Source organism: Oncorhynchus clarkii, chromosome 26 (assembly GCF_045791955.1).
Source record: "Oncorhynchus clarkii lewisi isolate Uvic-CL-2024 chromosome 26, UVic_Ocla_1.0, whole genome shotgun sequence".
NCBI classification, from domain to species: Eukaryota; Metazoa; Chordata; class Actinopteri; order Salmoniformes; family Salmonidae; genus Oncorhynchus; species Oncorhynchus clarkii.
The window spans coordinates 33793179-33819304 of NC_092172.1; the positions used below are offsets into that span (position 1 = coordinate 33793179).

At 40.8% G+C, this 26126-nt stretch overlaps 1 protein-coding gene across 1 annotated transcript in view; it reads left to right on the top strand.

Moving 5' to 3' along the window:
- The window catches only part of LOC139384480 (transmembrane channel-like protein 3), a 52001-nt gene that overhangs the window by 14475 nt on the left and 11400 nt on the right, over positions 1-26126 (top strand). The window contains exons 3-15 of the mRNA XM_071129265.1: positions 916-991; positions 2350-2431; positions 4120-4226; positions 8229-8327; positions 9815-9957; positions 12919-13066; positions 13932-13975; positions 18691-18838; positions 19939-20048; positions 20249-20324; positions 20792-21070; positions 24398-24526; positions 24981-25048. Coding sequence (XP_070985366.1) covers positions 916-991; positions 2350-2431; positions 4120-4226; positions 8229-8327; positions 9815-9957; positions 12919-13066; positions 13932-13975; positions 18691-18838; positions 19939-20048; positions 20249-20324; positions 20792-21070; positions 24398-24526; positions 24981-25048 — 1509 coding nt within the window. The remainder of the gene's footprint in view (positions 1-915; positions 992-2349; positions 2432-4119; positions 4227-8228; positions 8328-9814; positions 9958-12918; positions 13067-13931; positions 13976-18690; positions 18839-19938; positions 20049-20248; positions 20325-20791; positions 21071-24397; positions 24527-24980; positions 25049-26126) is intronic.

The following is a 26126-nucleotide window of genomic DNA, read 5'->3' on the forward strand; positions in this document are numbered from 1 at the left end:
CATAACATACATGATATCAACAATACATTTTATCCTAGTAGTAGTACCATAAGCAAGTTGAAAGATGAAAAGAGTGTGCAGGCCCAATGGTCTGGTGATATAGGCACAAGTACGAAACCATGGAAACCAGAATTCCGTTACTGTCCGTCTCCACCCTTCCCACTTTGGCTCTTTTTATTTAGTCTCCTCCTCTCTTTCTAAAATATATTTTAATCTGCCCTAAACCATTTTTATTTAGTCTCCTCCTCTCTTTCTAAAATATATTTTAATCTGCCCTAAACCATTTTTATTTAGTCTCCTCCTCTCTTTCTAAAATATATTTTTAATCTGCCCTAAACCATTTTTATTTAGTCTCCTCCTCTCTTTCTAAAATATATTTTTAATCTGCCCTAAACCATTTTTATTTAGTCTCCTCCTCTCTTTCTAAAATATATTTTTAATCTGCCCTAAACCATTTTTATTTAGTCTCCTCCTCTCTTTCTAAAATATATTTTTAATCTGCCCTAAACCATTTTTATTTAAGATGTATAATTTTAGAGGAGCACATGAGTCTGTGAAAAGCCTGTTGAGAGTAGGCATCGTTGATTAGAGCAAGTGCCACAGACATCTGAACTACCCCAGTGATGGGTTGAGAACCACAGTAGGAATACTTTACTCCCACGCACAGTAAAGCTGAACTAGGACCAGTTTGTGAAATAACATGCAAGGGTTTAACCTGCTGCAAGTTATTTTTGTCTGAAATTACATAAATCTCTGGAATCATAATTGACATGTCTTTAAAATGTTTTACTATATCTGATTTACCTAGATCAGTGTATTGAATCATATTCACTCTTCCAGTGTGATGTCTTTGTGTTTCTACTGACTGTAGATCAGAGTTTAAAAGCCATTGTTATCTCCCTGTGTTTGTTCCAGGCAGGCCAGAGAGATTGTCCTGAAGTACGAGGGGAGGCTAACAAGGACCAGAGGGTACCAGGCTGCTGGGGCTGATGTGGGTTCACACACACACACACACTCACACACACACACACACACATACACACACACACACACACACACACACACACACACACACACACACACACACACACACCTGTCCTGATAAACAACACATACTGCAAGAAGGTTCACAAACACACTCATATTATACAACACAATGACTGTACCACTTAAAATGCATCTTCATAGTCATAGTTTCACTTGCTGTAGCACATTTTATTGTATGTGGATGATCTACTTTGTCCAAAATATGGGGGTTCTAGTAAACAAAGGCAACAGGTTAAGTATTACGTTTTGACATCTCATAGTGTACTGTTGTTTTCAAACAATGAAACACACTCTGCTGTGTCAGGCATATCAATGTGTCAGGCTACTTTTCACATATGATTTAATTGAAAATTAGCTAAGAGAATTAGCTTACTATTTCTCTACTGCAGTAGATGCCTTCAGCCTGATTGCCTTCAGCCTGATTGTTACTGTGTCCATTCCCTCTGTTCTGTAGGCTGAGTTATACACTTAACATTGCCTTTCTGTTCTCACTGTGTTTACGAGACCGTGAGGTTAGAGCTCGACACTGCTCCCTCTGCCTGTAGGCTTCTCTCTGTACACACACACACACACACGTACACACACACACACACACGTACACATGTACACACACACACACACACACATACACACACACACATGCGCACACACACACACACACACACACACACACACACACACAGCCTCAGCAAACCGCAGCCAAGCAAATTTATAGCCTGTTGTTATGGTTTGGTTTAATTAAAATGTTCAGGAGGGATTGGGCAAGGCTACCGAAGCACCATTAAAATTAATTGACTTTTAGAAAGTAGATTGATGAGGAATAATTAATTATATATATATATATTGGCTTCTGCTTAATTACAATTTAGAAATCACATCCATTTGTTCAACGAATGGACTTATGTGTATATGAATAATCATATCTTGACTTTTGAATGAAGTACCCCTCCCTATCACCAAATCATGAAATGAATTAAATACAATATGTATCTATGTTCATTTGATGTTAAGTGATGGGACTTGACTGGTGTTGCTTTGTATGTGTTGGCTACTGAATCAACAGATCTTCTCTGAGAGAATTAAGCAAAGATTTTAACCTCTTCCTCCTTAAACACAAACACAAACACATGCACACAAACCCTGAAAATAATTGACTGTTTAAGTCCAATGGTTTGGGCATCTGAAATAAGACACGATAATAACAGTAAATCAATCATTCAAAAAAGCCATGCAGACAAATATATACAGTATATATATAAATATATACACACACACTAATAGAAAATGGTTATATATTTTCAGCTGCTGAAGAAGGTCTCCAGGTTGCTGTACAACATCGTGGTTCTGTTTATTCCCTGGGAGATGAGGATCAAGAAAATAGAAAGTAACAACTTTTAAGAACATATTTTATTACTTACTTGAACATGTAAGATACTGACTATATTACAGTAAAATATTAGTTCATTACCTTTTACTGTAATGTGTATTTTACTGTAAAATTGTATTGACACACAGGCACACTGTCGCCACACACACACTTCCACACTCATCACAGAAGCTGCTGCTACTGTCCACTATCTATCCTGTTGTCTAGTCACTTTATCCCTACCTATACCTACATACTATACCTTCCTCAATTACCTCATACCCCTGCACATAGACTCTGTACTGGTAACCCGTGTGTATAGCCAAGTTATTACCTCGTACCCCTGCACATAGACTCTGTACTGGTAACCCGTGTGTATAGCCAAGTTATTACCTCGTACCCATGCACATAGACTCTGTACTGGTAACCAGTGTGTATAGCCAAGTTATTACCTCCTACCCCTGCACATAGACTCTGTACTGGTAACCCGTGTGTATAGCCAAGTTATTACCTCGTACCCCTGCACATAGACTCTGTACTGGCAACCCGTGTGTATAGCCAAGTTATTACCTCCTACCCCTGCACATAGACTCTGTACTGGTAACCCTTGTGTATAGCCAAGTTATTACATCCTACCCCTGCACATAGACTCTGTACTGGTAAACCTTGTGTATAGCCAAGTTATTACCTCCTACCCCTGCACATAGACTCTGTACTGGTAACCCGTGTGTATAGCCAAGTTATTACCTCGTACCCCTGCACATAGACTCTGTACTGGTAACCCACGTGTATAGCCAAGTTATTACCTCGTATCCCTGCACATAGACTCTGTACTGGTAACCCGTGTGTATAGCCAAGTTATTACCTCGTACCCCTGCACATAGACTCTGTACTGGTAACCCGCGTGTATAGCCAAGTTATTACCTCCTAGCCCTGCACATAGACTCTGTACTGGTAACCCGTGTGTATAGCCAAGTTATTACCTCGTACCCCTGCACATAGACTCTGTAGTGGTAACCCGCGTGTATAGCCAAGTTATTACCTAGTACCCCTGCACATAGACTCTGTACTGGTAACCCGCGTGTATAGCCAAGTTATTACCTCCTACCCCTGCACATAGACTCTGTACTGGTAACCCGTGTGTATAGCCAAGTTATTACCTCGTACCCCTGCACATAGACTCTGTACTGGTAACCCGCGTGTATAGCCAAGTTATTACCTCCTACCCCTGCACTTAGACTCTGTACTGGTAACCCGTGTGTATAGCCAAGTTATTACCTCCTAGCCCTGCACATAGACTCTGTACTGGTAACCCGCGTGTATAGCCAAGTTATTTATATATTTATATTGTATTTACTCCTTGTGTTACACATGTTTTTCTATTGTTATTTTATTTATATTTTTGGTATTGTGCATTGTTGGGAAGGGCCCGTAAGTTAGCATTTCAGTCTACACCTGTTGTTTACCAAGCATGTGACAATTAAAATTTTAAATAAATAAATGTAATGTCTGAAATTTAAAATAATTTCAGTTTGGTTTGAGATGATTTGTGATTGTCTGTCTCCTTTCCCATAGTAAAGATCTAGGATCAGCTCCACCTACCCCAAACCTTAACTTAAACATTAGTGGTGAAAATGCAAAACTGACCCAATATCAGTGTCTTGGGGTAACTTCACCATACACCCCTGTCTCTGTTTCCCTCTTAGGTCACTTTGGGTCAGGGGTGGCCTCCTACTTCATCTTCCTCAGATGGCTGTTTGGTATCAACATAGTCCTTACTGTCATGACTGGAGCATTCATAGTCATACCTGAGGTGTGTGTGTGTGTGTTTGTGTGTGCGTGTGTGTGTGTGTGTGTGTGTGTGTGTGTGTGTGTGTGTGTGTGTGTGTGTGTGTGTGTGTGTGTGTGTGTGTGTGTGTGTGTGTGTGTGTGTGTGTGTGTTAGAGTGGCCGATTAATTAGGGCCGATTTAAAGTTTTCATAACAATCGGTATTCTGCATTTTTGGACACTGATCATGGCCGACTACTGCGTGGCAGGCTGACTACCTGTTATGCGAAATTATGACATAACATTGAAGGTTGTGCAATGTAACCGGAATATTTATATTTAAGGGATGCCACCCGTTAGATAAAATACCGAACGGTTCCGTATTTCACTGAAATAATAAACGTTTATTTTATATAGATAGTTTCCGGATTTGACAATATTAATGACCTAAGGCTCGTATTTCTGTGTGTTATTATGTTATAATTAAGTCTATGATTTGATATTTGATAGAGCAAATCAAATCAAATCAAATTTATTTATATAGCCCTTCGTACATCAGCTGATATCTCAAAGTGCTGTACAGAAACCCAGCCTAAAACCCCAAACAGCAAGCAATGCAGGTGTAGAAGCACGGTGGCTAGGAAAAACTCCCTAGAAAGGCCAAAACCTAGGAAGAAACCTAGAGAGGAACCAGGCTATGTGGGGTGGCCAGTCCTCTTCTGGCTGTGCCGGGTGGAGATTATAACAAAACATGGTCAAGATGTTCAAATGTTCATAAATGACCAGCATGGTCGAATAATAATAAGGCAGAATAGTTGAAACTGGAGCAGCAGCACAGTCAGGTGGACTGGGGACAGCAAGGAGTCATCATGTCAGGTATTCCTGGGGCATGGTCCTAGGGCTCAGGTCCTCCGAGAGAGAGAAAGAAAGAGAGAATTAGAGAGAGCATATGTGGGATGGCCAGTCCTCTTCTGGCTGTGCCGGGTGGAGATTATAACAGAACATGGCCAAGATGTTCAAATGTTCATAAATGACCAGCATGGTCGAATAATAATAAGGCAGAACAGTTGAAACTGGAGCAGCAGCACAGCCAGGTGGACTGGGGACAGCAAGGAGTCATCATATCAGGTAGTCCTGGGGCATGGTCCTAGGGCTCAGGTCCTCTGAGAGAGAGAAAGAGAGAAGGAGAGAATTAGAGAACGCACACTTAGATTCACACAGGACACCGAATAGGACAGGAGAAGCACTCCAGATATAACAAACTGACCCTAGCCCCCCGACACATAAACTACTGCAGCATAAATAGTGGAGGCTGAGACAGGAGGGGTCAGGAGACACTGTGGCCCCATCCGAGGACACCCCCGGACAGGGCCAAACATGAAGGATATAACCCCACCCACTTTGCCAAAGCACAGCCCCCACACCACTAGAGGGATATCTTCAACCACCAACTTACCATCCTGAGACAAGGCTGAGTATAGCCCACAAAGACCTCCGCCACGGCACAACCCAAGGGGGGGGGGGGTGCTTTTTGCCAGCAGCTCTTCGCTGTGCTTCAAGCATTGCGCTGTTTATGACTTCAAGCCTATCAGCTCCCGATATTAGGCTGGTGTAACCGATGTGAAATGGCTAGCTAGTTAATGGGGTGTGCGCTAATAGCGTTTCAAACATCACTCGGTCTGAGACTTGGAGTAGTTGTTCCCCTTGCCCTGCAAGGTCCGCAGCTTTTGTGGAGCGATGGGTAGGGACAGAAGCTATGGCAATATTAAAGTGCCTATAAGAACATCCAATAGTCAAAGGTATATGAAATACAAATCGTATAGAGAGAAATAGTCCTATAATTCCTATAATAACCTCAACCTAAAACTTCTTACCTTGAAATATTGAAGACTCATGTTAAAAGGAACCACCAGCTTTCATATGTTCTCATGTTCTGAGCAAGGAACTTAAACGTTAGCTTTTTTCCCTGCCACATATTGCACTTTTACTTTCTTCTTTTTGCATTATTTAAACCAAATTGAACATGTTTCATTATTTATTTGAGGCTAAATTGATTTTATTGATGTATTATATTAAGTTAAAATAAAAGTGTTCATTCAGTATTGTTGTAATTGTCATTATTACAAATAAATAAATACATTTTGAAAAAGGCCGATTAATCGGTATCTGCCTTTTTGGTCCTCCAATAATCGGTATCAGTATCGGTATTGACGTGGAAAAATCATAATCGGTCGACCTCTAGTGTGTGTGTGTGTGTGTGTGTCAATCAATAGAAGAACAGGGGCTGTTTGTACCATAGATGTGTGTATCATAGATGTGTGTACCATGGATGTGTGTACCATGGATGTGTGTACCATAGATGTGTCTATCATGACTAAATAATTAAGTTATTAGGGAAAGGAAGTAAACTGAATTCTCCATAAAACAAAACTTAAAAACAGCGATAGAGGATTTCAACTTTATTTAACACGATTTGACTGCTTCAAATGTAGAATGTAGCTGAATGTTACAATGGTGAATTGTATGCAGAGGATACAAGAGAGGACCTAACAGATATTGTAAATTCCGGTATGTGCTTGCAAAGTATGACAATAAAAATCAGCACTTTTGGTGCCAGACGTCACAAATAATGCATAGAGGGCATTGTTATTGGTCTGGGTATGTCGGGAAAAGCAGGGCTGATTTATTTAGCCGGCTGACATGCAGACACAGGCAATTTCCCCAGACATCAGCTGGCACATCACTCACTCCCAATCTCCTCCATTTCATCCCTCCTTCCTTCCATCCATTCTCCAACCAACCTTTTCCCTCCTACATTCACCCCAACCTCACAGATTGGATTTTTCTTTTGTAGACTGAAGTTTTCAGAGATAAGACTTTGGTAGGGATTTAATCCGATCGCTGGTTATAGACTAAGTCCCTTTTAGCTTGTATCTGACAATAAAACATTTTACCGTCATGGTGAAGACATGGTGAAGTCATTGTGACGTCATGGTGAAGTCATGGTGAAATCGTGGTGAAGTCGTGGTGACATCATGGTTAAGTCATGGTGAAGTCATGGTGAAATCGTGATGAAGTCATATTGAAGTCATGGGGAAGTCATGGTGAAATCGTGATGAAGTCATATTGAAATCATGGTGAAGTCGTGGTGAAGTCGTGGTGAAGTCATATTGAAGTCATGGTGAAGTTATGGTGAAGTCATGGTGAAGTCATGGTGAAGTCATGGTGAAATCGTGATGAAGTCATATTGAAGTCATGGTGAAGTCATGGTTAAGTTATGGTGAAGTCATGGTGAAATCGTGATGAAGTCATGGTGAAGTCATGGTGAAATCGTGATGAAGTCATATTGAAGTCATGGTGAAGTCATGGTTAAGTTATGGTGAAGTCATGGTGAAATCGTGATGAAGTCATGGTGAAGTCATGGTGAAGTCATGGTGAAGTCATATTGAAGTCATGGTTAAGTTATGGTGAAGTCATGGTGAAGTCATGGTGAAATCGGGATGAAGTCATGGTGAAGTCATGGTTAAGTCGTGGTGATGTCATGGTGGCGTCATGGTGAAGACATGGTTAAGTCATGGTTAAGTCATGGTGACGTCATGGTGAAGACAAGTCATGGTGACATCATGGTGAAGTCATGGTGAATCTGGACCTAATTATAGAATGATTTATGTACTATAATTCAGTCAATATTCAAACCTTTAAGTGTTGTGTCTTACTCCATTATCCACCTGTTATTTATCAGAACTTACTGTTGCTACTTGATACATAAAGACCGATCAATGTTATGGTTGTTTGGAGATCATTGTAGATTATGATCGGAAGAAAAGAGAAAATAAAAGATCTAGGGAAAATATTATTGTGTTTGAGGCATGGAGTGGGTAGTTAAACTGTGTGTGTGTGTGACCTGTAGTTCTGTGTGTGTGTGTGTGTGTGTGTGTGTGCAAATTCAATGGTAACATTGTCCCTTTCTAATCCATTTGCCCCCACTCCTCCCCCCATATCATTCATTGTACTGGCATAATAATCCATCTGAATTTCTCCTCTCAGCTCCTGGCCGGAGAGCCGTTCGGAACAACCCGGAGTAAGACCATTCCCAAGGAGCACCTGGCCTCAGCCCAAGATCTGGACACCATCTGGTCTCTTGGGGCAAGGCAGTTTAATCTCTTAATGTTCCCTCAATATCACTGTTCAATTACATCCATTTTGTTGTGTAGTTCGATTCATCTAAACTATATTTCAACCACTCCTTGTACTGTGAGTGATGTTTATGTTGCCAGCCTTCTTATCAGCATGACATTAAGTACGGAGGCCCCCGAGGAGCAACAGCAACCACATAATAACACATAATAACACATAATAACACATAATAACACATAATAACCACATAATAACCACATAATAATACATAATAACCGCATAATAACCACATAATAACACATAATAACACATAATAAACACATAATAACCACATAATAGCCACATAATAACACATAATAACACATAGTAACACATAATAACACATAATAACCACATAATAACACATAATAACCACACAATAACCACATAATAACCACACAATAACCACATAATAACACATAATAACCACATAATAACACAAAATAACACGTAAAAAACACATAATAATCGCATAATAACACATAATAACCACATAATAACACATAATAACACATAATAACCACATAACAACCACATAATAAGACATAATAACCACATAATAACCACATAATAACACAAAATAACACGTAAAAACACATAATAATCGCATAATAACACATAATACCGCATAGTACCACATAATAAGACATAATAACCACATAATAACCACATAATAGCACATAATAACTGCATAATAACACATAATAACACACAATAACCACATAATAACACATAATAACGGCATAATACCACATAATAACACATACTATCCTCATAATAACACATAATACCACATAATACCACATAATAACCACATAATAACCACATAATAACCACATAATAACCACATAATAACGGCATAATAACACATAATAACGGCATAATACCACGTAATAACACATAATACCACATAATAACCACATAATAATCCTTACAATGTGTGAATTGGATCAGGATTTGTAGTGCCTCAGTAGTGGCTCAACAGTCCCTCAGTAGTCCCTCAGTAATGTGTTAAAAGTGTCTCAATAGCGCCTCAATAGTGTTTCAATAGTTTTTTTAAAGTGGTTCAATAGTGTCTCAATAGCGCCTCAATACCGTCTCAATAGCGCCTCGATACCATCTCAAAAGTGTCTCAATAGTGCCTCAAAACCGTCTCAATAGCGCCTCGATACCATTTCAAAAGTGTCTCAATAGTGTTTCAATAGTGTCTTGAAAGTGTCTCAATAGTGTTTCAATAGTGTCTTGAAAGTGTCTCAATAGTGTTTCAATAGTGTCTTGAAAGTGTCTCAATAGTGTTTCAATAGTGTCTTGAAAGTGTCTCAATAGTGCCCCAACAGTGTTTTGGATTTGTTTGTTGCATGCTTTAAGTTTCACCGTGTTTTAAAGACCCAAGCCACAACTTGTTTTGGTTCCCAGTTTATTCACAATTCTTGTCTTTGTGATGTTTTCATCCACAGGGCTACCTCCAGTACTCGGTGTTGTTCTATGGGTACTATGGCCCGGTGAGGAAGCTCGGCAGTGCCGGCTATCGCCTCCCCCTGGCCTATTTTCTGGTTGGGATGGCTGTTTTTGCCTACAGTTTCATCATTCTGTTAAGAAAGTAATCACAGGAGTCTCTTTAATAAAGCTAATTTATGTGGAGTGATATTGATACGAATGTATTACCAAAGGTGACCATTGATGTGGCTTGCTACTAGCTACTACTAATGTCAAATATTATATTTTTTAAGGTGGACTCAGTGATATGACGTAGATACACAAAGTAAAAAGCATAGTCAGTACATTTTTGCAACAACTAAGAGCATTGAAGTACGAGGTCAAACCTCTCCTCTGTTGTGGTACCGTGGCTATCACATTGTAACCACTACTGTAGTGATTATATGGTCAGACCACTCCTCTGTTTTGGTACCGTGACTATCACATTGTAACCACTACTGTAGTGATTATATGGTCAAATCTCTCCTCTGTTGTGGTACCGTGGCTATCACATTGTAACCACTACTGTAGTGATTATATCGTCAAACCTCTCCTCTGTTTTGGTACCGTGGCTATCACATTGTAACCACTACTGTAGTGATTATATGGTCAAACCTCTCCTCTGTTGTGGTACCGTGGCTATCACATTGCAACCACTACTGTAGTGATTATATGGTTAAACCTCTCCTCTGTTTTGGTACCGTGGCTATCACATTGTAACCACTACTGTAGTGATTATATGGTTAAACCTCTCCTCTGTTTTGGTACCGTGGCTATCACATTGTAACCACTACTGTAGTGATTATATGGTCAAACCTCTCCTCTGTTTTGGTACCGTGACTATCACATTGTAACCACTACTGTAGTGATTATATGGTTAAACCTCTCCTCTGTTTTGGTACCGTGGCTATCACATTGTAACCACTACTGTAGTGATTATATGGTCAGACCACTCCTCTGTTTTGGTACCGTGACTATCACATTGTAACCACTACTGTAGTGATTATATGGTCAAACCTCTCCTCTGTTTTGGTACCGTGGCTATCACATTGTAACCACTACTGTAGTGAGTATATGGTCAGACCACTCCTCTGTTTTGGTACCGTGGCTATCACATTGTAACCACTACTGTAGTGATTATATGGTCAAACCTCTCCTCTGTTTTGGTACCGTGGCTATCACATTGTAACCACTACTGTAGTGATTATATCGTCAAACCTCTCCTCTGTTTTGGTACCGTGGCTATCACATTGTAACCACTACTGTAGTGATTATATCGTAAAATCTCTCCTCTGTTTTGGTACCGTGGCTATCACATTGTAACCACTACTGTAGTGATTATATCGTCAAATCTCTCCTCTGTTTTGGTACCGTGGCTATCACATTGTAACCACTACTGTAGTGATTATATGGTCAAACCTCTCCTCTGTTTTGGTACCGTGGCTATCACATTGTAACCACTACTGTAGTGATTATATCGTCAAATCTCTCCTCTGTTTTGGTACCGTGGCTATCACATTGTAACCACTACTGTAGTGATTATATCGTCAAATCTCTCCTCTGTTTTGGTACCGTGGCTATCACATTGTAACCACTACTGTAGTGATTACATGGTCAAAACTCTCCTCTGTTGTGGTACCGTGGCTATCACATTGTAACCTCTACTGTAGTGATTATATCGTCAAATCTCTCCTCTGTTTTGGTACCGTGGCTATCACATTGTAACCACTACTGTAGTGATTATATCGTCAAACCTCTCCTCTGTTTTGGTATCGTGGCTATCACATTGTAACCACTACTGTAGTGATTATATCGTCAAACCTCTCCTCTGTTTTGGTACCGTGGCTATCACATTGTAACCACTACTGTAGTGATTATATCGTCAAACCTCTCCTCTGTTTTGGTACCGTGGCTATCACATTGTAACCTCTACTGTAGTGATTATATGGTCAAACCTCTCCTCTGTTTTGGTACCGTGGCTATCACATTGTAACCACTACTGTAGTGATTATATCGTCAAACTTCTCCTCTGTTTTGGTACCGTGGCTATCACATTGTAACCACTACTGTAGTGATTATATCGTCAAACCTCTCCTCTGTTTTGGTACCGTGGCTATCACATTGTAACCTCTACTGTAGTGATTATATCGTCAAACCTCTCCTCTGTTTTGGTACCGTGGCTATCACATTGTAACCACCACTGTAGTGATTATATCGTCAAACCTCTCCTCTGTTTTGGTACCGTGGCTATCACATTGTAACCACTACTGTAGTGATTATATCGTCAAACCTCTCCTCTGTTTTGGTACCGTGGCTATCACATTGTAACCACTACTGTAGTGATTATATGGTCAAATCTCTCCTCTGTTGTGGTACCGTGGCTATCACATTGTAACCACTCCTGTAGTGATTATATCGTCAAACCTCTCCTCTGTTTTGGTACCGTGGCTATCACATTGTAACCACTACTGTAGTGATTATATGGTCAAACCTCTCCTCTGTTTTGGTACCGTGGCTATCACATTGTAACCACTACTGTAGTGATTATATGGTCAAATCTCTCCTCTGTTGTGGTACCGTGGCTATCACATTGTAACCACTACTGTAGTGATTATATCGTCAAACCTCTCCTCTGTTTTGGTACCGTGGCTATCACATTGTAACCTCTACTGTAGTGATTATATGGTCAAATCTCTCCTCTGTTGTGGTACCGTGGCTATCACATTGTAACCTCCACTGTAGTGATTATATGGACAAATCTCTCCTCTGTTGTGGTACCGTGGCTATCACATTGTAACCTCTACTGTAGTGATTATATGGTCAAATCTCTCCTCTGTTGTGGTACCGTGGCTATCACATTGTAACCACTACTGTAGTGATTATATGGTTAAACCTCTCCTCTGTTTTGGTACCGTGGCTATCACATTGTAACCTCCACTGTAGTGATTATATTTCAACTGTTTCTGTATTACCTATAAAGGTGTTTGAATCCTGTTCCATCGCCAGTTTAACCTCTTATTAGGAATACAATGACCTGTCGCTAATCGATGCCATTTTTGTGTTATTTATTAACATTTTCCCTCAGGATGGCTAAGAACTCCCGTCTGAGCCTAGCCAGCGCCTCTGATGAGAACTTCACCTTCTGCTGGAGAGTGTTCTGTGCCTGGGACTACCTCATAGGGAACCCTGAGGCTGCAGAGAGCAAGGGAGCCGCTATCGTCAACAACATCAGGGTGAGAGAGACACATGGTGCAAGACTCAGGGCCACATTTCTGTAAACCTCATCTTGCAGTGATTTAATTAGAAAATAATTCTACGGCGTTACATGTAAACTGAGAAATACATCAATAGTTGCCTCTTTATGATGTACATTGTTGAAGTAAAGTTTAAAGTGTAATCACGCTGCCAGAATAAAATTTGTTGTATAGTCATTTTTGCACTTTGCACAATTATTTTTGCACTACGAAAATGTCACCCTCAATAGTCTAAATGGCCCTCCTCTACTCATCTCCTGCTTTCACTTATCCTGTGGATTCAAATTATCACAAATGGAGGAGATGGAAAGAGGAAGCCATGTAACACATTTGTGATGCACACTCAATCATCCTAACTGTTTTCCTTTCCTAGTCTCCTCTCCTTCATCTGCACTGAGCCATTGAGAAACACTACACCACTCCACTCCTCGGATTTGATTTCCAACGATCCCAACTTCTTTAATTCACACACAGCACTCTGTAGAGTAGAAGTCAATGTACCAATGAATTACTGCTGATTTTCCTGAGGGCTGATCTATAATCTGGATTCTACGTCTAAACAAGAGAGACCTTTAACCTGCTTGTTGAGTTTCCCTGTACAGTCAGCAAAATGTAAAAGTAGATTCCTCTGTTTCAATAAGCTCAGTTGAAGTAATTTGATGCTTGATACAATACATAGTTTTTTTCTTTCTTTATCCTTATTTAACCTTTATTTTTCAAAGTTTTGTCTCATTGAGATTTACATTGTATTTTTCTACAGATAGATGGACAAGATTACAGCAAATATGTAGTTACACAAGATGGATGACATTAATCAATGCTAATTCCTTGCTCCTTTCTCTAGGAGGCCATTGTTGAGGAGCAGGAGAAAAAGAAGGACACTAGTCTGTAAGTATGTTTATTCTCTTGTCCTTGGAGAGGGTGGCTAAGTTAGCATCACACATTGATATTGTTTGGACCCGTTAATGGACCCTTGGCTTTTATGTGTCAGTGGCTTTATCCTTTGCAGTATATTGTGTCATTCATTTTTTATCCCCAATTTCGTGGTTTCCAATTGGTAGATACAGTCCTTTGTCATCGCTGCAACTCCCTTATGGACTCGGAGAGGCGAAGTTCGAGAGCCGTGCGTCCTCCGAAACACAACCTAACCAAGCCGCACTGCTTCTTGACTCAATGCCCACTTAACCTGGAAGCCAGCCGCACCAATGTGTTGGAGAAAACACGTACATCTTGCGACCGTGTCAGCATGCAATGGGACAAGGACATCCCTGCCGGCCAAACTCTCCCCTAACCCGGACGACACTGGAACAATTGTGCCCCCCCCATGTCTCTCCCGGTCGCGGCCGGCTGCAACAGAGCCTGGACTCGAACCCAGAATCTCTAGTGCCACAGCTAGTACTGTGATAACATGCCTTAGACCACTGTGCCACTCGGGAGGCCCATCTTGTGTTATTCTGATTGGTAGAATCCAGGACTGTACCACATTCATTGATGATGCTCTTTGATTTAGGGGTCTAGCCGACTGGAGTCATGGATGTACAAATGAGGGGAGGGGTGTGTGAATGTGGTCTAGTGGGGGGCGGGGGTTCTTTCTGGTGTCTTCCTGCAAGAAGGGAGGGTCTTCCTGTGGGGAGGGACTCTTCCTGGCACATACATCTACACATCTACATTTTTACCAGTGGCAGCCATAATTTTGCATATAAGGGAAACACTGTATAAAAGTCTATGTTTTGCTATCCCCTGGTTGCTTTTGAGCCTCTTCTACCTGCGTTCTCCACTGGTCTCAGAAAGGACTGATTTACTGTCTCGCTCCCAGTCCATTGCTACCCCACACACAGGCCGACACTTCCTGGTGGCATAACTCATCCTAACAGCCTTTTACTGTCAGAGATGACTGGCTCTAAATCACCCCTGCCAGAGCATCATCAGACCTGAGTAGACATTAAAGAGGGATTAATACCTCAGGGAACGTTCGTTCACACCGCCCGCGGCACTCTCAACCACACTATGTTGCCACTTCTTTCAGTCCATTTGAGTTAATGTCTATTCTAACTGGGGCTAATGCTAGGTGGATGCATGCACTGTACTGTATCTAAATGGTAGTTTCAATGGGAGATTTCAACCTAAAGTTCTACTGATTGGTTTGGGGAGATTTGAATTATAGTAATGTTAACATGTTGCCACTTGTGTGTGGTTTAGGTGGTGATCTGATGAAGGCTGTGGAATGTCCAATGTACACTAATTTTGGTTTCAGGTAGAACCCTTTTGTGATCCATGTGGAACCCTCAGCCAGAGAACACTGAGAGTGTACAATACAGGCAGCCAGGGGAAGAAGGACCTCCCTTCTGAATCTGGTTCCTCTTTAGGTTTCTTCCTTCTAAAGAGTTGTTTCCTTGCCACTGTTCTTCAGATATTGGTTGGTCCTGGGTCTAAGCAGGTTTACTGTAGAGCACTTTGTGACAACAGTAAAAGGGAGTCACCACACAATGTCACCACTTGACTTTTTTCTGTTATAGCCTGATTTTAAAATGGACTCAATTGAGGTTTTCTTTTGCCACTGGCCAACACACAATACCCCACAAGTGAATAAAAAATTGAAAGTGGACATGTCTTGAGTCAATAAGTATTCAACCCCTTTGTTATAGCAAGCCTAAATAAGTTCAGGAGTAAACATAGTAAACAAGTCACATAATAAGTTGTATGGACTCACTCTTTGTGCGATAATAGTGTTTAACAAGATTTTTGAATGACGACCTCATCTCTGTACCCCACACATACAATTATCTGTAAGGTCCCTCATCTCTGTACCCCACACATACAATTATCTGTAAGGTCCCTCATCTCTGTACCCCACACATACAATTATCTGTAAGGTCCCTCATCTCTGTACCCCACACATACAATTATCTGTAAGGTCCCTCATCTCTGTACCCCACACATACAATTATCTGTAAGGTCCCTCAGTCAAGCAGTGAATTACAAACACAGATTCAACCACAAAGACCAGGGAGGTTTTCCAATGCCTTACAAAGAAGATGGGTAAAAAAGAAAAAGCAGACATTGAATATCCCTGTTACGTTCGTTGATGGAAGGATCGGACCAAGGTGCAGCGTGGTAGGCGTACATTTTAATTTATTAAATGAACACAGAAAAAAAATTATAATACAAAAACAAAACGTAACGTCGAGTAGTGCTAAACAGCACAGTACCAAGAACAAGATCCCACAAACTACAGGTGGAAAAAGGCTGCCTAAGTATGATCCCCAATCAGAGACAACAATAGACAGCTGCCTCCGATTGAGAACCATAACCGGCCAACAAAGAAATAAAAAACATAGATTGCCCACCCTAGTCACACCCTGACCTAACCAAATAGAGAATTATAAGGATCTCTACGGTCAGGGCGTGACAACCCTTTGAGCATGGTGAAGTTATTCATTACACTGTGGATGGTGTATCAATACACCCAGTCACTATAAAGATACAGGCATCTTTCCTAACTCAGTTGCCAGAGAGGAAGGAAACCGCTCAGGGATTTCATCATGAAGCCAATGGTGACTTTAAAACAGTTACAGAGTTTAATGGCTGTGATCTGAGAAAACTGAGGATAGATCAACAACATTGTAGTTACTCCACAATACTAGCCTAATTGACATAGTGAAAAGAAGGAAGCCTGTACAGAATAAACATGTTCCAAAACATCCATCCCACGGCATTAAAGTAATAATAATAAAAATGGCAAAGCATTTCACTTTTTGTCCTGAATACAAAGTGTTATGTTTGGGGCAAATTCAATACAACACATTACTGAGTACCACTTTCCATATTTTCAAGAACAGTGGTGGCTGCATCATGTTATCAAATCAAATCAAGCTTTATTTGCCACATGCTCCGAATACAACAAGTGTAGTTACTTACAAGCCCTTAACCAACAGTGCAGCCCTTAACCAACAGTGCAGCCCTTAACCAACAGTGCAGTTCAAGAAGAAGAAAATATTTACCAAGTAGGCTAAAATAAAAAATAAGAACAGAAAGTAACACAATAAGAATAACAATAACGAGGCTATATACAGGGGGCACCGGTACCAAGTCAGTGTGCGGAGGTACAGGCTAGTTGAGGTAATCTGTACGTGTAGTTGAGGGCGAAGTGACTATGCATAGGTAACAAACAAACAGCAAGTAGCAGCAGTGTACAAAAGAGGGGGGGGGTCAATGTAAATTGTCCAGTGGCGATTTTTATGCAAAGTTCAGCAGTCTAATGGCTTGGGGGTAGAAGCTGTTGAGGAGCCTTTTGGTCCTAGACTAGGCGCTCAGGTAACGCTTGCTGTGCGGTAGCTGAGAAAACGTGTAACTTGGGTGACTGTAGTCTCTGACAATTTTATGGGTTTCCTCTGACACCGCCTATTATATAGGTCCTGGATGGCAGGAAGCTTGGCCCCGGTGATGTACTGGGCCGTTCGCCCTACCCTCTGTAATGCCTTACGGTCAGCTGCCGAGCAGTTGCCATACCAGGCGGTGATGCAACCGATCAGGATGCTCTCAATGGTGCAGCTGTAGAACCTTTTGAGGATCTGGGGACCCATGCCAAATATTTTCAGTATCCAGAGGGGGAAAAGGTTTTGTCTTACCCTCTTCACGACTGTATTGGTATGTTTGGACCATGATAGTTTGTTGGTGATGTGGACGCCAAGGAACTTAAAACTCTCGACCCTCTCCACTACAGCCCCGTCGATGTTAATGGGGGACTGTTCGGCCCGCCTTTTCCTATAGTCCACAATCAGCTCTTTTGTCTTGCTCACATTGAGGGAGAGGTTGTTGTCCTGGCACCATACTGCCAGTTCTCTGACCTCCTCCCTATAGGCTGTCTCATCGTTGTCGGTGATCAGGCCTACCACTGTTGTGTCGTCAGCTAACTTAATGATGGTGTTGGAGTTGTGTTTGGCCACGCAGTCGTGGGTGAACAGGGAATACAGGAGGGGTCTAAGTACACACCTGTGAGGGGGCCTAGTGTTAAAGATCAGCGTGGAAGACGTGTTGTTGCCTGGTTATGGGTATGCTTTTAATCGTTAAGGACTGTCAAATTTTACAGGGTAAAAAAGAAACTGAATGGAGCAAGCACAGGCAAAATCCTACAGGAAAAACTGGTTCAGACTGCTTTCCAACATACACTGTAGTTGCTTACCAAGAAGACTGTGAATGTTCCTGAGTGTCTGAGTTACAGTTTTGACTTAAATCTACTTGAAAATCTATGGCAAGACCTGAAAATAGTTGTCTATGTAAGGACCGACGCTGGAGACGAGAAGCAAGTACAGGAAGTGAACATTTAATGGAAAATGGACATCAAACAAAACAAGAACAGCGTAGGGATGGGGGGAACAAAACAACATTACGATAATAATGCAGACACAGGGAAAACTGATGGGATGGAGATGGAGATGGAGTATTGTGTGTAGATGGGTGAGAGAATGTTTTTATTCAATCCATTTTGAATTCAGGCTGTAACACAACCAAATGTGGAATAAGTCAAGAGATATGAATACTTTCTGGAGGCACTGTAAATACATTTGATTTATTGAACTACTGTTTCTCTCTCTGTCTTCCAGAGCAGTCCTGATCAGTCTGCGTATCCTAGCCAACATCCTGGTCCTTCTCTCTCTGGCTGGCAGCATTTATATAATCTACTTTGTGGTGGACCGCTCCCAGAAACTAGAGCTGGAGAAGCCAGAGCTAACACTATGGGAGAAGAATGAGGTATCTAGCTACAGTATACACTGAGTATACCAAACATTAGGAACACCTCCCCTGTGTCCCCTTTAAGGTACAGCCTCAGTTCATCGGGGCATGGACTCCACAAGATTTCGAAAGTGTTCCACAGGGATGCTGGCCCATGTTGACTCCAATACTTCCCACAGTTGGCTGGATGTTCTTCGGGTGGTGGGCCATTCTTGATACACATGGGAAACTGTTGAGTGTGAAAAACCCAGCTGCGTTGGGTTCTTGTCACAAACCGTTGCGTCTGGCACCTACTACCATACTCCGTTCAAAGGCACTTAGATGTTTTGTCTTGCCCATTCAACCTCTGAAGGGCACACATACGCAATCAATGTCTCAATTTTCTCAGTGCTTAAAAATCCTTCTTTAACCTGTCTCCTCCCCTTCATATACACTGATTTAAGTGGATTTAACAAGTGACATCAGTAAGGGATCATAGCTTTAACCTGTATTCACCAGGTCAGTCTATGTCATGGAAAGAGCAGGTGTTCTTAATGTTTTGTAAGTGGGCTTACTCTGAGTCCGGGAAACCTGACAAGATTGTGTTTGACTTGGTTGATGGATTATGGCTACTGTATCTCATTTTGGGCACTTGATTTCCCTGATGACAAAGACATATGTGACAGGACTTCAATTACATCGTGCCTTGTGTTTCTCTCGCATCATTTCCTCTCAGGATGCTGTAATAAAGGCGTTAATGTGAAACTGGAGACCAATAGGGAGACTGCTATCACCAGCCACATGTATCACCATCTGTGCATGACAGCTGATCATTTAATTCAGTTCAGGATAATGGATGTCTGTAGGGCTTTGATAAGATAACTGTTTCCACTACCCTGATGTCACTGCCTGGACTGAAGAAAAAAAACAGGTCAAATCATGACATCATTGATCTTTAGGTCAGAAAGTCAAAGCTCTAGCTCCTAACTGCTTGCTCCTCCGATGCCTCCATATATTAGTGAAAAAGAGAAGAGAAGGTCCTGATACAATGACTCCTTATGATGTCATCAGGCATATATGAAGGTGTCTATTTTATAACATACCCAGTGTCTGATATCATATCCTGTTTCCTGTCCCAGGTGAGTGTGGTGGTGTCCCTCATCACCATGATTGCCCCGTCTGCCTTTGAGCTGGTGGCTCAACTGGAGATGTACCATCCCAGGACCTCCCTCCGCTTCCAGCTGGCCAGGTCTGACTCTGACAGCACCTCAAATCTCATTTGTTCACACTTAACATTGCGTTTCACAGATACAGTAGAGTATCGGTGAAATTGGATTCATATTTTGACATGTAACTACACCGTAGCTGTACTGTTCGTTAATGTTGCTACTAACTTAGCTTGTTTTCTTTCTTTTGTAATGCAGTGAATGTTTTGTCTCCTCGCCACAGAGTCCTGGTGTTGTATCTGGGTAACCTGTACAGCCTCATCATTGCCCTTCTGGACAAGGTCAACAGTATGAGTATGGCGTCAGCTGCTGCAGCTGTAAGTAGTCCTGCTGAGATTGAGGCTTTCCTAATGTGGACATTAGGACATATTGTGCCGTAGTCCTCAATCAATAAATAAATGTTACTATTATTGCTGATGTTAATGTCAATGCTTTTAAAAACGTTTTTTATTTTTTATTATTATTAGATTTTTTAAAACTTTATTTAACTAGGCAAGTCAGTTAAGAACAAATTCTTATTTACAATGACGGCCTACCCCAGACGGCGCCTTATGGACTCCCAATCACGGCTGGATGTGATGCAGCCTGGATGCTACTGTTAACAACAATCTTGATCTGTAAATGTGGGGAAGGTTTAGAAAACAAAGGAATGAAATTATGAAAATGTTCGTACATTTTAAAGCTCTGATTGACTGATGGATGGATAGACAGACTGACTGGTTGATTGGTTGATTGATCATTAATGGTTTTGATGGATTATTTCCAGGCGGCGGCCTCTATGGTTTCGGGGAACTTGTCTGACTCCACGGCATTCATGGCGACCATCTCCCAGCCGGGGGAGACGAGCCTCTCCACCCTCGTATCCGACATCTCCATCTCTGAAAACCACAACAGCACCATTGCGACCATTGCCATGGTGCTGGATGTCAACACCAGCATCAGCACCAGCAAGGTCACCATGGCAACCATGTACAACCACACTGGGATGTTTGAGCAGAACAAGCAGAAGAAACCAGACGAGTGCTGGGAGACCTACGTTGGACAGGTGCAGAAGTTCATTCCTTGTCATTCGTTCATTCGCTCATTTGTTCATTTGTCTATTCGTTCATTTGTTCCTTCATTTATTTGTCCATTCATTTCTTAATTCATTCATTTCTTAATCTGTCCACTTGTCCATTCATTCATCTCTTAACGTTAATTGAGCAACCCTTTACAGAGAAAGTGTACTAACAACTGTTCCATGAAGGTCGAGACCTTTTGCATCGGCCAGAGTAGAACTGTTACAGGGACACTCCATCATCAACCTGACAATGTACATGACTACATACAGTTGAAGTTGGAAGTGTACATACACTTAGGTTGAGTCATTAAAACTATTTTTCAACCACTCCACAAATTTCTTGTTAACAAACTATAGTTTTGGCAAGTCGGTTAGGACATCTACTTTTTCCAACAATTGCTTACAGACAGATTATTTCACTTATAATTCACTGTATCACCATTCCAGTGGGTCAGAAGTTTACATACACTAAGTTGACTGTGCCTTTAAACAGCTTGGAAAATTCCAGAAAATTATGTCATGGCTTTAGAAGCTTCTGATAGGCTAATTGACATCATTTGAGTCAATTGAAGGTGTACCTGTGGATGTATTTGAAAGCCTACCTTCAACCTTAGTGCCTCTTTGCTTGACATCATGGGAAAATCAAAAGAAATCAGCCAAGACCTCAGAAAAAAAATTGTAGACCTCCACAAGCCTGGTTCATCCTTGGGAGCAATTTCCAAACGCCTGAAGGTACCACGTTCATCTGTACAAATAATAGTACACAAGTATAAACACCATGGGACCGCTCATTAAGGCGACGCGTTCTGTCACCTAGAGATGAACGTACTTTGTTGTGAAAAGTGCAAATCATTCCCAGAACAACAGCAAAGGTCCTTGTGAAGATGCTGGAGGTAACCTTTACAAAAGTATCTGTATCCACAGTAAAACGAGTCCTATACTGACATAACCTGAAAGGCCGCTCAGCAAGGAAGAAGCCACTGATCCAAAACCAAACTAAGGTTTGCAACTGCACATGGGGACACTTCACAAAATAGATGGCATAATGAGGACGGAAAATTATATGGATATATTGAAGCAACATCTCAAGACATCAGTCAGGAAGTTAAAGCTTGGTCGCAAATAGGTCTTCCAAATGGACAATGACCCCAAGCATACTTCCAAAGTTGTGGCAAAATGGCTTTGGAGTGGCCATCACAAAGCCCTGACCTCAATCCTATAGAAAATTTGTCGGCAGAACTGAAAAAGCGTGTGCGAGCAAGGAGGAAAACAAACCTGACTCAGTTACACCAGCTCTGTCAGGAGGAATGGGCCACAATTCACCCAATTTATTGTGGGAAGCTTGTGGAAGGCTACCCAAAACGTTAAACAATTTAAAGGCAATGCTACCAAATACTAATTGTGAACTTCTGTAAACTTCTGACCCACTGGGAATGTGATGAAAGAAATTAAAGCTGAAACAAATAATTCTCTCTACTATTATTCTGACATTTCACATTCTTAAAATAAAATGGTGATCCTAACATGACCTAAGACAGGGAATTTTTACTAGGATTAAATGTCAGGAATTGTGAAAAACTGAGTTTAAATGTATTTGGCTAAGGTGTATGTAAACTTCCGACTTCAACTGTAAGGCATTCATACCATTTTCATGAAATCACTCATAACACCTTTATGGGTGATGTGGTATCATTCACAACACCTTTATGAATGCTGTGGTATCATTCATAACACCTTTATGAATGCTGTGGTATCATTCATAACACCTTTATGAATGCTGTGTTATCATTCATAACACCTTTATGAATGCTGAAGTATCATTCATAACACCTTTATGAATGCTGTGGTATCATTCATAACACCTTTATGAATGATGTGGTATCATTCACAACACCTTTATGAATGCTGTGGTATCATTCATAACACTTTATGAATGCTGTGGTATCATTCACAACACCTTTATGAATGCTGTGGTATCATTCACAACACCTTTATAAATGCTGTGGTATCATTCATAACACCTTTATGAATGCTGTGGTATCATTCATAACACCTTTATGAATGCTGAGGTATCATTCATAACACCTTTATGAATGCTGAAGTATCATTCATAACACTTTATGAATGCTGTGGTATCATTCACAACACCTTTATGAATGCTGAGGTATCATTCATAACACCTTTATGAATGCTGAGGTATCATTCATAACACCTTTATGAATGCTGTGGTATCATTCATAACACCTTTATGAATGTTGTGGTATCATTCATAACACCTTTATGAATGCTGAAGTATCATTCATAACACCTTTATGAATGCTGTAGTATCATTCATAACACCTTTATGTATAATTTATAACAACATCCATAACACATACATTCAGCATCATTCACAAGGAGTCATCAAAATAAAAGTCCCCTAGAATAGATCTTTGTCTATTGTACAAAGGAAATGTGTATTACTACTGTCACAGTAATCTATTATGAAACATAACACTGGAGTAGTTCAACCATGTCAGCCTAAGCACTCTGTGTGTACGATAAGCACCAATAACTATTACTGTTTTAGATCATTCTGTCTGTACACAGACCTAATAATCAACAGTCTCATCCCTCAGACAGTTACCCTTAATACCTCTTAAAGGCATTATGCCCGACAAGAAAAATGAAAATGCCTTGTCCTGTGATTGTTTCCCCCTAAACAATAGATTGAGTATGGATTGAAACGTACCCAGGCAGACGTTCAGGTAATGAAGCTGTCACTAGGCCAAGGATGAAAAACAGATGACTTGTTCTTGGTGCAGATCAATAGGAGGGTATATCGTGTATCGTCGTCTCAGGAGTGGATATTCTCAACAGGAAAATGACATAATCTAATTAACAGACCTGGGTTCAAATGATATGTTTTTATATTTTCAAATGCTTGATCAAGCTTTCAACCAATAGTGAAGTCCCCAAAAGTGCAAGAACCCAGGTCTGATAAGTATAGCTTGATGATCCATTTCCAATGAGTTATGTGCAGTTAGGACAGATGTAATGAGTTTCTCTGAAAGACATATAGTATGCATTTTGTTCATTTAGCAGGCGCTCTTATCCAGAGCGACTTACATTCAAATAAGGTCTGTAAAACAACCACATGCCACAGTCACTCCAAGTAAAAATTCTATAAAGCTGACAGTGACATCAGTGCGAGTAGGTGTTAGCTAGTCATTACAGAATGACCAGAGTTACCTTAAAGACAGATAGTTACCAGACAGTAACAGTAACAGTAGGTTTCTTTATGCTCATATGTTTATATGTGTTGTATTGTAGGAGATGTTGAAGCTGTCTATCATCGATATGATCTTCACGGTGGCCAGTATCCTGTTGATAGACTTCATCAGAGGGCTGGTGGTCAGGTACCTGAGTGACTGCTGCTGCTGGGACCTGGAGAGCAAGTTTGTACGTACTCAACCTCCATTCAAAAAGTATTTGTTTACTTTCAAATAGTCTAGCTGTGCTTAACTGAGCTTGCTTGGTGCAATGGAATAGTCCCGAAAGTGCAAATACTGCCCATATGGCACTCCAGGCAAGCTCAAAGGTTTGAAAGAAAACAAATACTGTTTGAACCCAAGGGTGATTGTGACTGTGTCGTTATCGTCTGATTACAGTTGACGTCTGGATAAGTGCAAACTATGTTGAAGTGCAGTACGGTTTGCAAGTCACAATTGGATGACATGCTTTTTAATTGCTCCTGGTAATGTTCTGGTTTAGTCCACGCCATCACGGCAGGCCCAAGCTGTTGCATCTGTCAGGAGTCAACTTTATTTTAAGACATTTGACTAGGTCATCAATATATTTTATGAAGTAATTAAAGGTTTAATTAATGTCACCCTTTATGTTTCCCACCTGGCAGCCTGAGTATGGGGAATTCAAGATAGCTGAGAATGTACTCCACCTGATATATAACCAAGGAATGATCTGGTATGTCACATTCTACTGGATTTGTCACTTCATCTATTATTTGTTCTTATAGGACAGTGGAGTTCCACTCAACCTTTCACATTGTTTAAACCCTGGTCTCCAGTGGGGAGGCATTTTACATTAACATTTTTGTCATTTATCAGACACTCTTATCCCGAGGAATTAGGGTTAAATGTCCTTCTCAAGGGAAACACCGACAGCTTTTTCCCCAAGTCGACTCGGGGATCCGAACCAGTGACCTTTCAGTTACTGACTTAACACCTTACCTGCTAGGATACCTGCCACCCTAGGAAAACGTGCTTATTGCTGGGAGTGTTACGCACCCACTCCACCACAGCTCGGAACGTATTTTTCTCTTCTGACATAAGATATTGGTCTTTGCTGTTGAACATCAGATACAACATAGACAGTAGATGGAACTAGGACCCAGAGTTCATCCTCAAGTCACATTGCCAGAAAAACTCCAGTTAGAGATATAACACACTCTCTCACACACTTCAATTCTATGTTCACTTTATCAAATTTGTTACAATGTGTAGAAACGTTGTGTAAATTCCTCTGTATGAATAACGACTCTAAATTATGTATATTGCTAGCAGCACTATATCACAAGTGACATTCTGACTGTGAAAATGTTATTGGCTATTAATGATGATTCGGATTCTAATGTAGAAGGTAATGTGCCCATATTAGCTATAATATATAGCCCAGTACTTCTATAAAAGGCAGCCTTACTAAGGGCAGGACAGCCCCTGACCCAGAGTAATATGCTGTGTTATGTGTGATATTTCTATTCCACACCTCTGCAGTTAGATGGTGTTGTGGAAATTTCCTGTATTACCAAATGATGAGAGAGCAAATCACACACCGGTCAGAGTTATACTTAAACTTCACCTTTAATAATAATTAAGCTTTTTAATAGCATTTGACTTTCAACATTTCAGTATCTCTAATGAAAAGTTGGGAGTGGTCAACATAATGGCAACCCAGATCTTTTATAGCAAAGATCCACCCCCTAGTCAACATGACAAACCACAGATAATAGGAACTGTTTACAAAGAAAGACTCTCACTTGAGA